General features: G+C 46.3%; 1 protein-coding gene across 1 annotated transcript in view; it reads left to right on the top strand.

The window, feature by feature from the left end:
- The window catches only part of LOC115461641, a 254455-nt gene that overhangs the window by 35072 nt on the left and 202017 nt on the right, over nucleotides 1-17366 (top strand). Inside the window, exons 4-5 of the mRNA XM_030191619.1 lie at nucleotides 3881-4011; nucleotides 12820-12908. Coding sequence (XP_030047479.1) covers nucleotides 3881-4011; nucleotides 12820-12908 — 220 coding nt within the window. The remainder of the gene's footprint in view (nucleotides 1-3880; nucleotides 4012-12819; nucleotides 12909-17366) is intronic.

Genomic DNA, 17366 nt, shown 5'->3' with positions numbered 1-17366 from the left:
CACGATAAAAAAGTCTTTTTAGACCTTTGGAATGTCACAAGGTCAGTGGTCTAGATGTTTTGTATATATTGTTTTATATATATATAGTTTGTTATGTATAATACCTTTACATGTAATAGGTTCTTCAAATGCATGATCTTTTAAACTTTATTTTTACTTTATTTTCTATGTTTTGACTTGATTATGTGCATATGGTTTTTATATGATCTGGACTCTTTCGTTTCGATAATACGGTCAGGGCTGCCCTTAGAGATCGCCGGCGTTAGAGATGGCTGCCATTGGTTTTCGCCGAGAATGGATACTAATGGCGGCCATCTCAAACCCGGCCAAATCCAAGCCATTTGGTCGTGGGAGGAGCCAGCATTTGTACTTTCACTGGTCCCCCTCACATGCCAGGACACCAACCGGGCACCCTAGGGTTCACTGCAGTGGACACAATAAATTACTCCCAGCTGCATAGCTCCCTTACCTTGTGTGCTGAGCCCCCCAAATCCCCCCCAAAACCCACTCCACACAACTGTACACCACTACCATAGCCCTAAGGGGTGAAGGGGGGCACCTACATGTGGGTACAGTGGGTTTGGGGTGGGGGGGTTGGAGGGCTTCCCATTTACCACCACAAGTGTAACAGGTAGGGGGGGGGGGGTGATGGGCCTGGGTCCGCCTGCCTGAAGTGCACTGCACTCACTAAAAACTGCTCCAGGGGACCTGCATACTGCTGTAATGGAGCTGGGTATGATATTTGAGGCTGGCATAGAGGCTGGCACAAAAATGTATTTAAATATTTTTTTGGGGGTGGGAGGGGGTTGATGAGCATTGGGGGAGTCAGGGGAGGTGATCCCTGATTCCCTCCGGTGGTCATCTGGTAAGTTCGGGTACTTTTTCAAGGCTTCGTCCTGAACAAAAAGGGACCAAGTAAAGTCGGCCAAATGCTCGTCAGGGCCGGCCTTCTTTTTCCATTATCGGCCGAGGCTGGCCATCTCTGAACCACGCCCCCGTCCCGCCTTCGGTACACTGCCGACACGCTCCCTTGAACTTTGGCCGGCCCTGTGACGGAAAGCAGTTGAAGCCGTCCAAAATCGGCTTTCGATTATACCGATTTGGCCGGCATTAGGAGATGGCCTGCCATCTCCCGATTTATGTTGGAAGATGACCGGCCTTCTCCTTTGAAAATAAGCAGGATAGAAAGCTTAGCCAGCTCCCTAAAAACCTGCATCTTCTCCTTGTCTCTCCTTCCTCTCTGAAATCTTCATTCTAAGCTACTATGCGATCGATAGTCAGCCGGCAGTGGTGAGCATTATTCTAGTCATTGCTAGTATTACTCTTGGGTATTTGGTGCTGGGTCATGTCCAGGTACCGGTATTGGACATCCGTGTTTATGTGGCCGAAATCTCTTATGCGGTTAAGTATGATAATCAGCACTTAACTGCTTAAGGGGCCCTTAAGGAGTAGCCTAGTGGTTAGTGCAGTGGACTTTGATCCTGGGGAACTGAGTTCATTCCCACTGCTGCTCCATGTGACTCTGGGCAAGTCACTTAACCCTCCATTGCCCCTGGTGCAAAAATCAGTACCTGAATATATGTAAAACCGCTTGAATGTAGTTGCAAAAACCTCAGAAAGGCGGTATATCAAGTCCCATTTCCCTTTCCCTTTTACACAGCTGCGTAAGGGCCTACGAGCATCCAGTGTGTGCACCAAATCGGCATTGCCCCCGGGTGGTAATTCCGAATTTGGCATACACTGAAAACATGCAGTAGAAAATAATTTTCTATTTTCTACCATGGGGGCATTCCTGGCAGTAATTGGTAGCTGGCGCGTGAGCCCTTACCGCTAAGTCAGTGGGTGGTGTTAAGGGCTCAGGCCGTAAATTTCCTGCCCCCCCCCCTTTTTTTCCAAATGTGGTGGAGAAATGATCCAGCGCGTGTCCAATACACATGCCCACAGTACCGCAGGCCGCTTTTTTGGCGCGCCTTTGTAAAAGGGTCCCTATCGACACCACATAAAGATAGGACTGACTTTTATGCAATTTAGCCATTTAACTTAGGCGGTTAAGTTCTGACTATCGGCATTTGACTGCATAAATGCCAGCTCCATCCACAAATAGCCAGCTTTCACTTCAGTGGTCTGTAGTGATATTCAGTGGCACTAACCAGTTAAGTGCCACTATATCTCAGCAGATAGCCCCACACAAGCAATTTAACCAGCTAGGACCTGTTTCTGGCCAGTTAAATCACTTTGAATATCAACCCCTGAGGCAACAAAGGGGTATATGTCTTGCCCAAGCTCACAAGGAGCATCAGTGGGATTTGAACCCTGGCTTCTCTGATTCTCAGCCTGTTTCTCTAACCTGCAGGCTACTCTTCTATCCACACTCAAGACAGACTGGTAGGTAGTGGTGGAACTTGGTCCATTCTTCTATGGCTGCTCCCAAGGAGCTTTTGTTTGCTCATCCTGCTTTGTAATGCTATATCCCTAGGTCTTTTGTTTTTCTGAGTGTCTCTCTTTTCCTCTTCTCTCCCTGCTGCCTTGTTTTGGGGTTCTTGACATCATTAACCAGGACCTAACAACAGTTTGAATTCTGTCACTATCATAATTTAAAAGATAGAATGGCAGAGAGGCTGCAGAGAACATTGGATTGGGTCTGTTGACTGCAGGCATTTTTATTGGTTTTGGTTGTTCAATCCGTTTTGGACCTGTCACAGCAGACTCATTATTCCGTGTTCTGAAAATACCAATGCAAAAAAAAGAATTCGCTCACACCAGACAGCCCAGATAAGTAACACAACAGTGTGAGAAAATATCAATCGCTTCTTGATAAATGTAGTCCAGCTTCGCTTCATGCAAAAACTTTTTTTATGTATGTTACAATTATGGAAAACTAATTAAAAAGTTAGGAAAAATTATAAAAAAATATGATGCTGGTAGTTTTTTGCGTGAAACGAAGTTGAACTACATTTATCAAGAACTGGTTGATTTAAGGGAAGAGTGGCCTAATGGTTAGTGCAGCAGGCCTTGATCCTGGCAACCTGGGTTCAATTCCCTCTGCAGCTCCTCATGACCCTGGGCAAGTCACCTAACTCTCCATTGCCCTAGGTACAAAAACTTAGATTGTGAGCTATCTAGGGACAGAGAAAGTACCTGCATATATTGTGTACAGTGCTGCATACATTTAATAGCGCTATAGAAATGATTAGTAGTAGTAAAGTGGATATTTTCTCACACTGTTTTGATACTTAGATGTTCTGAAAATAAAAATTTAAGGGTTAACATTCAAACTGTTGCTGCCAATATGTATTTTCTATCTGTAGAGTTTCAATTTCCATCATACTAAAAAGATGCAAGATTTCCTGCAAATTAAAAAAAAAAAGTAGAAATTAAAAAGAAAACAATTAAAATGATTGGGGGTTACACGCTGAAACATAGAACACAGTAGCAGATAAAGGCTTCAAGACTCATCCAACTGGATGAATCAGCTGGCTCTAATGCACTGTTACTGTGTATGTTATCTGTTCATTTTCTGTTCCTATTGCAACACTGCAGACTTCTTGCGATCGCTTTTGCATCCTTATAACAAAGGATCCTGTGTTTTTATTTGTGTCACGACTAAGTCTCCAGCAGATGTAGATATTCAGCCTTTACAGTCAGTCAGTTTGGTAGGCCCAGAGAGGGTATTTTCGGGGGGTGGTGGGGAGGTTCTAACATTACTTCTTCTTTGGGTGGACATTTTTGACCCTGGGGGGGGGGGGGGGGGGGGGGGGGGAGAAGGGGACTTTGCCGAGAGTTTATTATTTTATCAATTACTCATGCTCTACCAATGAAAACTCAGTCAAGGTGCATTGCATCAGATTTTTTTTTTTGTCAAATCTCTTTCATATTTCAGGTATCCGTGTCATTAGCAACGCTGGAGGAATGAACCCGCGGGCCTGCGCTGCTGCTCTTCAGGAAGTGCTGAAGAAAGCGGACCTTGATCTGAAAATTGCAGTCATCACTGGAGACGATCTCATGAAAGAGGTAGTTCACTGCTGTACTTTGTGTACCAAGGCGTGGAGGAATGGCCTAGTGGTTAGAACACTGGTCTTGCAATCCCAAGGTGGCCGGTTCAAATCCCGCTGCAGCTCCTTGTGATCTTGGGCAAGTCACTTAACCCTCCATTGCCTCAGGTACAAACTTGTGAGCCCTCCTGAAACAGAGAAATACCCAGTGTACCTGAATGTGGCTCACCTTGAGCTGCTACTGAAGAAGGTGTGAGCAAAATCTAAAATGAAAAAAAAAAGGCTCGTTAAAGGGCCCTTTTACTAAAGCTTAGCATGAGTTAATGGAATTATACCTATGGGCTTCTCAGCATTTAGTGTGCACTCATTGTGTTAGTGCGTGCTAAGCTTCAGTAAAAGGGTCCCTTAAGAAGTGTGATGCTCAGTCTTTGCACTCTACTGATAAATTCCAAATCAGATTAACCAGTGCTACTACTACTACTACTGCTGCTTCTCATTTCTATAGCGCTGTAAGACCTATTAGACATTATGGGGGAGATTCTATATATGGTGCCTAAAAAAAAATCGGTGCAGAAATCAGTGCTGACTAAGCGTATTCTATAAGTGTTCCGGAGATGGGAAGGCGGTAGAACTAGAGGACATGAAGTGAGATTGAAGGGGGGCAGACTCAAGAAAAATGTCAGGAACTATTTTTTCACGGAGAGAGTGGTGGATGCTTGGAATGCCCTCCCGCGGGAGGTGGTGGAGATGAAAACTGTAACGGAATTAAAAAATGCATGGGATAAACATAAAGGAATCCTGTTCAGAAGGAATGGATCCTCAGAAGCTTAGCGGAGATTGGGTGGCAGAGCCTGTGGGGGGGAGGCGGGGATAGTGCTGGGTAGATGTCTACGGTCTGTGCCCTGAAAATGGCAGATACAAATCAAAGTCAAGTATACACATAAAGTAGCACATATGAGTTTATCCTTGTTGGGCAGGCTGGATGGAACGTACAGGTCTTTCTCTGTCGTCATCTACTATGTTACTATGTAAGTGGCACCTAGATTTAGGCACCATATACAGAATATGCTTAGTTGATATCTCAGCGCATAAAACTACGCGCCTCCATTTACACCAACAAAAATGTGGCGTAAATCTCGGTACGTAGATTTAGGCGCACTGGGCCATATTCTATAACTACGTATGTAAATTTTGGAACTCCCATGAAACGCCCATTTCCCTGCCCATAACTACGCCCCTTTTTGCCTGCGTGAGTTAGAAGTTAGGCACACTGCATTACAGAAGGCACTTGGCGAAGTGTGCGTGTAAATTCTAATTGCCAATTAGTGCTCATTATTACTTGTTAAGAGCCGTTATCAACACTGATTAGCTTGTTAAGCATATAAGGGTATTACTTTTCGATACCCTGTCCTCACTTGGATTCCAGGGCTCTGTCCTTTCCTGGTTCTCTTCCTACCTCTCCCTCCGCACCTTTAGTGTTCACTCTGGTGGATCCTCTTCTACTTCTATCCCTCTGCCTGTCGGCGTACCTCAGGGTTCTGTTCTTGGTCCCCTCCTCTTTTCTATCTACACTTCTTCCCTTGGCTCATTAATCTCATCCCATGGCTTTTCCTACCATCTCTATGCTGATGACTCCCAAATCTACCTTTCTACCCCTGATATCTCACCTTGCATCCAAACCAAAGTTTCAGCGTGCTTGTCTGACATCGCTGTCTGGATGTCTCAACGCCACCTGAAATTAAATATGGCCAAAACCGAGCTTCTCATTTTCCCCCCCCAAACCCACCTCCCCGCTCCCCCCGTTTTCTATTTCTGTTGATGGCTCTCTCATTCTCCCCGTCTCCTCAGCTCGAAACCTTGGGGTCATCTTTGACTCTTCTCTCTCCTTCTCTGCTCATATCCAGCAGATTGCCAAGACCTGTCGTTTCTTTCTTTACAACATCCGTAAAATCTGCCCCTTTCTTTCCGAGCACTCTACCAAAACCCTCATCCACACCCTTGTCACCTCTCGTTTAGACTACTGCAATCTGCTTCTTGCTGGCCTCCCACTTAGTCACCTCTCCCCTCTCCAGTCGGTTCAAAACTCTGCTGCCCGTCTCATCTTCCACCAGGGTCGCTTTACTCATACTACCCCTCTCCTCAAGACCCTTCACTGGCTCCCTATCCGTTTTCGCATCCTGTTCAAACTTCTTCTACTAACCTATAAATGTATTCACTCTGCTGCTCCCCAGTATCTCTCCACACTCGTCCTTCCCTACACCCCTTCCCGTGCACTCCACTCCATGGATAAATCCTTCTTATCTGTTCCCTTCTCCACTACTGCCAACGCCAGACTTCACGCCTTCTGTCTCGTTGCACCCTACGCCTGGAATAAACTTCCTGAGCCCCTACGTCTTGCCCCATCTTTGGCCACCTTTAAATCTAGACTGAAAGCCCACCTCTTTAACATTGCTTTTGACTCGTAACCACTTGTAACCACTCGCCTCCACCTACCCTCCTCTCTTCCTTCCCGTCCACATTAATTGATTTGATTTGCTTACTTTATTTATTTTTTGTCTATTAGATTGTAAGCTCTTTGAGCAGGGACTGTCTTTCTTCTATGTTTGTGCAGCGCTGCGTGTATGCCTTGTAGCGCTATAGAAATGCTAAATAGTAGTAGTAATAAGTTACGAACGTTGTGATAGAATATGCTTGAATTTCGGCACATATCTCTAGGCACACTATATAGAATCCAGGGGTATGGGGCAATTCTGTGAGTAGGCACCTCCTGTTAAGTGCCCCAATGCTGCGTGGGAAGCGTCTATTTTATAACAGCAGCTGGGCACCCAGATTCCATTAAAGTGTAGCCTGACTTTGGCAGTTATACAAGCTGTTGAGCTGAGGTCTGTATATTGAAAATAAATAAATAAATATGAAAGAAGCTGTCAGTCTCAGCTCACTTTACAGAGACACAGAAAAATGAAGGCAGATAAAGATTATGTGGCCTATTCAGTCTGCCCATCCATGCCATCTACTCTTCCTATCACTCCCTTGGAAATCTTATGTACTTGTCCCAAGCTCTCTTGAATTCAGATACAGTTTCATCTCCACCACCTCCACTGGGAGGCCCTTTCTGTGAAGAAGTATTTCCTCAGGTTACTTCTGAGTCTACCCCCTTTCACCTTCATCCTAGTCCCCCTCATTCTAGAACTTGTTTTCATTTGAAAGACACTTCCCTCCTGTGCATTTATGCCATGTGGTTATTTAAATATCTCTGTCATATGTCCCCTCTTCTGCCTTTCTTCCAAAGTATTTGTATTAATATCTTTAACTCTGTCCCCATATGCTTTATAACAAACACCACTGACCATTTTAGTAGCCACCTTATGGACCGACTCCATCCTGCTTATATCGTTTTGAAGGTGTGGTCTCCAGAATTGTACACAATATTGTAAGTGAAGTCTCACCAGAGTCTCATACAGGGGCATCATCACCTCCTTTTTTTCCTACTGGCCATTCCTCTCACTATGTACTCAAGCATTCTTCTAGCTTTCACTGTTTACTTTTCTGCATGTTTAGCCACCTTAAGATCGTCAGAAATGATCACACCCAAATCCCGCTTCTCTTTCGGCACAAAAGTTCTTAATGAACTAAACTGGTACTGTTCCCTTGGGTTTTTGCAGCCTAAACACTTGACCCTACAATTTTAGCATTAAATTTTAGCTACCAAATTCCAGACTGTTATTCAAACTTCGCTAGGTCCTTCCTCGTGTTATCCACATCATTAGGGATGTCTACCCTATTGCAGGCTTTGATATCATCGGCAAAGAGGCAAACATTACCAGACAGCCCTTCAGCAATATCGCTTACAAAAACGTTGAAAAGAACCGTGTGGGAATGACCCGCATAAGGACATACTAAGGCCATTTTTTGTTGTTTGGTAAAAGGGCCTCTAAGTGATATCTTGTGCCAGAATCCTAAAATAAATGGACTTTTGCGAGTTTCAACTCCTGATTGGAATGTTTGTGCTGCCATTTTAAGAAGAATGGATTGGAGAGTCCCCACACATATGTTTTGCCTTTGGCAAATGCTCAAATAATTTGGGCAAAGTGCATCTCCTAAAAGAGATATCGTTCTTCAAGGAACAGGAAGACGAGAAATGGCTGCTGTGTTTCAGGATTTTAGAAATTGTATTGGTTTACAGCATTTCCTTGCATTGCCATTTGCTGAATTTATTTTTGAACAATGAAAAACTAAAAAAACCATTTTTCAGTAGAAACAAAAACTTATCCTATATAATAATTCTCACCTCCAACATTCTGAGGCTGCCTGGAACCGTGGATCCCTTGGAGGTGGTCTGGACATGTTGTAGTCAGTGGCGTAGCCAGAAGTCAATTTTTGGGTGGGCCAACAGGTTGGATGGGTGGGCACTAGACAGTGGTGTGCTGGTAAATGTTTAACAACAGGCTCTCTCCCCGGTCCACCTCTGCACCCCCCCCCCCCCCCCCATCCACCTGTGCACCTCCCCTCAAAATTGCAGAGCTGGCTATAGCCGGGGAGAGAGCCTGGTGGGGGGGGGGGGGGGGGCAATGCATTACTGTCTCCAGGGAAAAAAAATTAAATGATCCCAGGTTCCAATTTAATTCATGTTTAATGTGGGATAAAATGCCATAAATAAGTAAATAAACTTTTAATGTTGAACACCTAATTCTCAAAGTGGACATATTCCAAACACTAATGAAAATAAAATGATCTTTTCTACCTTTGTTGTCTGGTGACTTTGTTTTTCTGATTGTGCTGGCCCAGTATCCGATTCTGCTGCTATCTGTCCTCTTAACTCCGTTTCCAGGGCTTCCTTTCCATTTATTTGTTTACTTTCCGCCTTTCTTCTTCATTTCTTGTCCTACATCCGTAAGTAAAAGCTGGGTCCTCCGCAAACTTGACTGTCCAGTGGATCCAGCTTTTGCCTATTTTCTTCATCCATGTGCAGTTTTTCTACTCTCTTCCTTTTCTGTTATCTCATCTCCTTCCTCACTCCTCCCTCCCCCTCCATGTCCAGCAACCCTCCTCTCCCCCCTACCCTCCCCTCCATCCACCCATGTCCAGCAACTCTCCTCTCCCCTGCCCTCCCCTTCTTCCACCATGTCCAGCAAACCTCCTCTCCCCTTCCTTCCTTCCCTCCATCCAGCAACCCTCCTCTCCCCTGCCCTCTCCTCTTCTTCCACCATGTCCAGCAACCCTCCTCTTCCCTTCCCTCCATCCAGCAACCCTCCTCTCCCCTTCTTCCACCATGTCCAGCAACCCTCCTCTCCCCTTCTTGCACCATGTCCAGCAACCCTCCTCTCCCCTTCCCTCCATCCAGCAACCCTCCTCTCCCCTTCTTCCACCATGTCCAGCAACCCTCCTCTCCCCATCCCTCCATCCAGCAACCCTCCTCTCCCCTTCCCTCCATCCAACAACCCTCCTCTCCCCTTCTTCCACCATGTCCAGCAACCCTCCTCTCCCCTTCTTCCACCATGTCCAGAAACCCTCCTCTCCCCTTCCCTCCATCCAGCAACCCTCCTCTCCCCTTCTTCCACCATGTCCAGCAACCCTCCTCTCCCCATCCCTCCATCCAGCAACCCTCCTCTCCCCTTCTTCCACCATGTCCAGCAACCCTCCTCTCCCCTTCCCTCCATCTAGCAACCCTCCTCTCCCCTTCTTCCACCATGTCCAGCAACCCTCCTCTCCCCATCCCTCCATCCAGCAACCCTCCTCTCCCCTTCCCTCCATCCAGCAACCCTCCTCTCCCCTTCTTCCACCATATCCAACAACCCTCCTCTCCCCTTCTTCCACCATGTCCAGCAACCCTCCTCTCCCCTTCCTTCCCTCCATCCAGCAACCCTCCTCTCCCCTGCCCTCTCCTTTTCTTCCACCATGTCCAGCAACCCTCCTCTCCCCTTCTTCCACCATATCCAGCAACCCTTCTCTCCCCTTCTTCCACCATGTCCAGCAACCTTCCTCTCCCCTTCTTCCACCATGTCCAGCAACCCTCCTCTCCCCTTCCCTCCATCCAGCAACCCTCCTCTCCCCTTCTTCCACCATGTCCAGCAACCCTCCTCTCCCCTTCCCTCCATCCAGCAACCCTCCTCTCCCCTTCTTCCACCATATCCATCAACCCTCCTCTCCCCTTCTTCCACCATGTCCAGCAACCCTCCTCTCCCCTTCTTCCACCATATCCAGCAACCCTTCTCTCCCCTTCTTCCACCATGTCCAGCAACCCTCCTCTCCCCTTCCCTCCATCCAGCAACCCTCCTCTCCCCTTCTTCCACCATGTCCAGCAACCCTCCTCTCCCCTTCTTCCACCATATCCAGCAACCCTTCTCTCCCCTTCTTCCACCATGTCCAGCAACCCTCCTCTCCCCTTCCCTTCATCCAGCAACCCTCCTCTCCCCTTCTTCCACCATGTCCAGCAACCCTCCTCTCCCCTTCCCTTCATCCAGCAACCCTCCTCTCCCCTTCTTCCACCATGTCCAGCAACCCTCCTCTCCCCTTCCCTCCATCCAGCAACCCTCCTCTCCCCTTCTTCCACCATGTTCAGCAACCCTCCTCTCCCCATCCCTCCATCCAGCAACCCTCCTCTCCCCTTCCCTCCATCCAGCAACCCTCCTCTCCCCTTCTTCCACCATATCCAGCAACCCTCCTCTCCCCTTCTTCCACCATGTCCAGCAACCCTCCTCTCCCCTTCCTTCCCTCCATCCAGCAACCCTCCTCTCCCCTGCCCTCTCCTCTTCTTCCACCATGTCCAGCAACCCTCCTCTCCCCTTCTTCCACCATATCCAGCAACCCTTCTCTCCCCTTCTTCCACCATGTCCAGCAACCCTCCTCTCCCCTTCCCTCCATCCAGCAACCCTCCTCTCCCCTTCTTCCACCATGTCCAGCAACCCTCCTCTCCCCTTCTTCCACCATGTCCAGCAACCCTCCTCTCCCCTTCCCTCCATCCAGCAACCCTCCTCTCCCCTTCTTCCACCATGTCCAGCAACCCTCCTCTCCCCTTCCCTCCATCCAGCAACCCTCCTCTCCCCTTCTTCCACCATGTCCAGCAACCCTCCTCTCCCCTTCCCTCCATCCAGCAACCCTCCTCTCCCCTTCTTCCACCATGTCCAGCAACCCTCCTCTCCCCTTCTTCCACCATGTCCAGCAACCCTCCTCTCCCCTTCCCTCCATCCAGCAACCCTCCTCTCCCCTTCCCTCCATCCAGCAACCCTCCTCTCCCCTTCTTCCACCATGTGCAGCAACCCTCCTCTCCCATCTGCCCTGTTTCCTTCCTCCCCCCCCCCCCCCCGTACCTTTAAATATTACAGTTTTGCTGGAGTCGCGGGCAGCCGGCATTGAAGACATCGGCAGGCTTACGCCGGTTCCAGCAGCCTTCCCTTCCCTCGTTGCAAGTCGGATGATGGCTCCGCCCTCGTAGATACAGGAAATACGTCAGAAGAGGGCGGAGCCATCATCCGACTTGCAACGAGGGAAGAGGGAAGGCTGCTGGAACCGGCGTAAGCCTGCCGATGTCTTCAATGCCGGCTGCCCGCGACTCCAGCAAAACTGTAATATTTAAAGGTGCGGCGGGCGGGCGGGGCAGTGGCAGGCTGGGGAGGCAGATGCGGGATCGGAGCTCAGCCTGCTCCCTCCGCTCCGCTGCCTCCACTGCTGGGTGGGCCTGAACCAAAACTGGGTGGGCCTGGGCCCACCCAGGCCCACCCGTGGCTACGCCCCTGGTTGTAGTAGATAATAATGAGGTCACACAACTCACACCAGATTGGCCAGTAGAAGGGAGAGGGGCGGAACCACAATACAGGGAGCAGCGAATCAGCACAACACGGGGAATGCACAGCAGCAGGAACAGAAGCCTCTCTCACACAGCCACTCTCTCAAACATACACACTCGGAGGAAAACCTTGCTAGCGCCCGTTTCCTTTCAAACAGAAACGGGCCTTTTTTACTAGTCTTAAATATTAAACAGCTACTGTCAAAACAATTTTTGCTTCAAAAGAAAATTTTACTTTCAAAAAAAGAAAAGAGGAAAAGCCTCGAGCTCATAGGTTCAAATTACTTTTTACCTTGTAGTGCAACAAAATTTTTAGGCATAAAAACCTTCTTTCACTGTAGTTTGTATTTAAATACTAAATTAAAATAAAAAACACATGTTAATATAATCAGTATCAAAAAGTTCTCTCTTATGGATCTAGGTCTAGGTTCGACGGTGGCCAGCATTTCACGTCTCTGGTGTACTGAAAATATTTCATCAGTGGCTACCTTTGCTGCTGAAACAAACATGGCCAGCAGTAACATAGTATACAGGTGACTTTTGGCCCCAGGGCATTATGGGGTGGGGGATTCCAGTAGGAAATCGCTCATGTAGATTTGTTTTCCATAATTAAACTTGAATGACATCTGTCTACATTAAATCATTGTGACTTAATTTTCTGTCCCTGAAATAAGAAAAGCAGGTAGGTTTGACTTGTGATGCCACCTGGTGATTGTATGGAGAGATGTGGACGCTTTTGAAGTAGTGGAGGCACAGTGAACCTCTCTTTATCTACCAACGACACAAAATATATAAAGACCTGTCACGAGATAAGGCTCTCAAGATTCATTTTTATATAGCAAGCATACCTCCCTTTTACAAAGCCGCACTATTGGCTGCTGATGTGGTAATGCCGACACAGCCCATTCAAAGTGAATTGACTGTGTCGGCATTACCATGCGGCTTTATAAAAAGGGGGGGGAGATAGTTTGTCCATCCATGAGGTAGTTTTCTGGGATGTTCTTGACGTGTTCACCTTGATGAGAGTTCTGTGTATTTTGACAGAAAGACTCTTTGAAGGAAGCTGGTGTCAGAGATATGGAGAGTGGGAGGCAGATACCAGACAACATTCACAGCATGAATGTCTACTTGGGGTAAGTCTTAATATGTTCTGCTAGGTAAAAAAAAAAAAAAGGCAAATGCTTAATCCTGTTTATATCAGAAATATGTATTAGAGAGCACTAAGGGGGTAACATTACTTGGGATTTGGTATTTTATTTGAGAGCGTCAGGATTTGGATCGGAGACTAAATATCAATAATACAGTAATAATTCCCACATTTTTGTTATACAAAAAGTGTTTTCTTTTTTAATGCATAGTAGCATGCTAGATAATTTCAGGTGAAGGCCAGCTTTTGCCCATCCAGTCTTCCCAGTTATTCTGGTCTGCACTGCGTGTGCTCCTCTACCTAAGATAGTAGAGAACCAAAGAGGAAGACAGCAGAACAGACGCAGATAAGGAGCGATAGCTACAGGTACTGAAGCTTGTACAGCTGGCTGCTGGAATATATCCTTAGTGTAATACAGCACCAAAAGAGGCTGTTCAAGTCCACAGCAAGCAACAAGCCGAACAAACCAGAGTAGACCAGGAGTCCAAAAGAATCTTTATTAGAATAGACCCGATATGGCCACGTTTCGCCAAGTAGGCTGCATGAGGGGTTTGCTAAACACTATGCGATATATACAAAAATATAAATAATAAATAGTTAAAATACGATCCAAATTATTGCACATGAACATGCAAAAATAATTAAAAATAAAAACATGCAAAGATACAAACATGCAAAAATAAAACGTACTCGGAAACTAAAACTCTGAAAAAGTAAAAGAGTAGCATACTTAAAAAAAAAAAAAAAAAAGAGGTCTTTCTACCAACAGATGTTAAACTTACAAAGGTCAAGCACGTGAACCTCAATAGTGTGACACATCAATCATGTAAACTATACAAAATCAAATAAAAGTGAAATGTGGCATGAAATAGAATAACATTGGAGCATAAAGGTGAAAATTTGTGAATTCAAACACAGTCCAGACTATAAAGGACACGTATCAAGGGGTAAAGCAAAACCTCCCCTAGCTAGTAATTGCACTTCCAAGACTGCCTAAAAATAAAAAGATGAAAGAGCTGGAACCAAACGAATGAAATTCTAAAATGTCGGGATTTAGTGGTTTCAGATAAGTGTGACTGCAACTATTTATGTCAGCTGCTGTTATACGGTTACAATTTAAAAATGAAAGAAGTATTGATATAAGAGATTTGTATCCTTTGAAACAATCTTTTGCACAAAAACTTGATTAAAAAAAGAAAAAATGTTTACTAAGTTGCGCTAGCATTTTTAGCGCGTGCCAAAAATTAGCGCTTGCTAACCATGTAGAGCCCATAGGAATATTATGGGCATCTACATGGATAGTGCTCGCTAATGCTTAGCGTGTGCTAAAAATGTTAGCGCACCTGTAGCCTGGCTTAGTAAACAGGGCCCAGTGTGCTTTGAAGATAAGAACGGAGGAGGTTTTTGATGAGTGATTGAAATGGTCACTGTAATGATTTGTGCTCTGACCTGTTTTCATTGAAAAGGGCACAGTTATCTAGTCCCCACTATGCGCGTCAGAAAATCGTCATTTGAACACACGTTGACCATTACTTCCTGGTTAACGGGTGAGACCTTACCGCTAAGTCAATGGCTGGCGGTAAGGTCTCAGATCCAAAATGGATGTTCCAATTTTCATTTTGCCGCACGTCCATTTTCAGCAAAAAAAAAGGCATTTTTTTTACAGGTGCCTTCCCTTACCTCTGTGTCCCGCCCTTGTGGAAACAGGAAAGTACGTTAGAGAAAGATGGAACACTGAGAGGGAAGGGAAAGCTCGAGGCGAGCCTGTTTCTTTCGCTGCTGCCGCCGCCGCTTTGATTTCAAGATAAAATAAAAGATATAAAACACGCAGGGCGGCAGGAACGAAAAGAGGGCTGTGGGGGAGCTGAGGGCAGGCAGCTGGGGCTTGGTACTGTGACGGCAGTAAGCATGGCTTGTGGCGCCCCCTGCCATGTTTACCGGGTTGCGCCGGCCCCGATTTGCCACGGCACCCCAGAGAGGTCGCTGCAGCGCATCAGGGTGCCACGCCACACAGTTTGGGAAACACTGGTCTAGACAATAAGTACATAAGTAATGCCACACTGGGAAAAGACCAAGGGTCCATCTAGCCCAGCATCCTGTCCACGACAGCAGCCAATCCAGGCCAAGGGCACCTGGTGAGCTTCCCAAACGTACAAACATTCTATACATGTTATTCCTGGAATTGTGGATTTTTCCCAGGTCCATTTAGTAGTGGTTTATGGATTTGTCCTTTAGGAAACCGTCTAACCGCTTTTTAAACTCTGCCAAGCTAACCACCTTCACCACGTTCTCCGGCAACGAATTCCAGAGTTTAATTATGCGTTGGGTGAAGAAACATTTTCTCCGATTTGTTTTAAATTTACTACACTGTAGTTTCATCGCATGCCCCCCTAGTCCTAGTATTTTTGGAAAGCGTGAACAGACGCTTCACATCCACCTGTTCCACTCCACTCATTATTTTATATACCTCTATTATGTCTCCCCTCAGCCGTCTCTTCTTCAAGCTGAAGAGCCCTAGCCTCCTTAGTCTTTCTTCATAGGGAAGTCGTCTCATCCCTGCTTTCATTTTAGTCGCCCTTCGCTGCACCTTTTCCAATTCTACTATATCTTTCTTGATAATACTCAAGGTGCGGTCGCACCATGGAGCGATACAACGGCATTATAACATCCTCACACCTGTTTTCCATACCTTTCCTAATAATACCCAACATTCTATTCGCTTTCCTAGTTGCAGCAGCACACTGAGCAGAAGGTTTCAGCGTATTATCGACAACGACAGCCAGATCCCTTTCTTGATCCGTAACTCCTAACGTGGAACCTTGCATGACGTAGCTATAATTCAGGTTCTTTTTCCCCACATGCATCACCTTGCACTTGCTCACATTAAACGTCATCTGCCATTTAGCCGCCCAGTCTCTTAAGGTCCTTCTGTAATTTTTCACAGTCCTCTCGCGAGTTAACAACTTTAATAACTTTGTGTCATCAGCAAATTTTATTTACTCGCTAGTTACTCCCGTCTCTAAATCATTTATAAATATATTAAAAAGCATGAGCCAGGAGCAACCCTCAGTAACTCCTGCCCTGTTGGGCGTCTGGCAGTTTGACCCATAGTGGTAGTACCGTGAGTCTAGAAATGACTGAGGGATCAGTCTTGGCATATCTTCTAGATTCCAGGGAAACTCCTGGTAGGTTATTAGAGGTGGGTGGAGGGGATTGTTGGAAGGTCTAAATCAGGAGGGTTTGTTGTATAGGAGGGGAGGTTTGTTGGGAGGATATTGGAGAGGGGGGGTGTGAGCTGCATTGTCAGGGATATTGGGAGGGGGGGGGAGGATAGTGGCTGACACCTGTACTGGTCCCTTTCAGAGATAATGGGTCCGATCTAGAGCCCGTTATGTTTGTGTCAGTGTGGCCAACAACGTGTGATTTTTCACAATTGCAGCAGCAGAAGCTGAAATTTATTATGGGGGCAGGTTAATGAGTCCCACAGTACATTTTGCTGTGCTACTTAAGCATACCTTAGTAACTACCCCTCTTTTTCATTAAAGAAGCTCTTTCTCATGTTTCTTCTGAGACTTTTCCTCTTCAGCTTCATAGTGTGATCCTTTCTATGGCTAATTTGTCTTTCTGTGATTTATTGCAGTCTGCCTAATTATAGAACCGCTCTTTCATGATTGTGTGACTGCCCTGTTTGTTATGCTAGTATTTGATCGTCATGGAGTGTGACCTGCTTGGAGTGGCAGGAGTGGCTCTGGCAGCTTTATTTGGCAAACTAGATGGACCATGCGTCATACACTATGCTACTGTGTAAATATTTGAATGTTTTAATCGTATTGTCCCTTTTCCTTCTTTCCTCCAGTGAATATATTTTGAGTAACACAAGCCTTCCTTTGCAGTTTTTGTGTTGCAGGCCCTGAACCATTTTGATAGCCGTTGTTTGAGTTGCTTCCATCCTTTTAATAGCCTTGCAAAGGTTTAGCTTTCAGAATTATAGATAACTAGTGAAAAAGGCCCGTTTCTGACACAAATGAAACGGGCACTAGCAAGGTTTTCCTCGGAGTGTGTATGTTTGGGAGAGTGTATGTGAGAGTGACTGTTTGAGAGTCAGAGTGAAAGTGTGAGTGTGTGTGTGTGAGAGAGAGAGTGAGTCTGGGTGTGAGTGTGTTTGTGAGAGAGTGTGTGTGTGAGGGCGAGAGAGAGAGTGTGTGTAAGACACAGATTCTCTGTGAGAGTGAGTGTATGAGACCAAGCGAGTGTGTGAGTGACTGTGTGGCACATAGAGAGTGAATGTGATACAGTGTGAGACAGAGTGTGTGAGAGTGCGAGTCAGAAAGACATTGTATATGAGAGAGAGAGTGTGAGCCCTGCCCTCCCAATCCATGCCCATCTGTCCCTTGCCCCCTCCATTCATCCTTTTCCAGCAATTCCCCTCTCTCTTTCCTTGAGC

The sequence above is a fragment of the Microcaecilia unicolor genome, chromosome 2 (genome assembly GCF_901765095.1).
Source record: "Microcaecilia unicolor chromosome 2, aMicUni1.1, whole genome shotgun sequence".
In the NCBI taxonomy this organism is placed as follows: Eukaryota; Metazoa; Chordata; class Amphibia; order Gymnophiona; family Siphonopidae; genus Microcaecilia; species Microcaecilia unicolor.
This window is presented reverse-complemented; position numbering and strand designations above follow the sequence as displayed.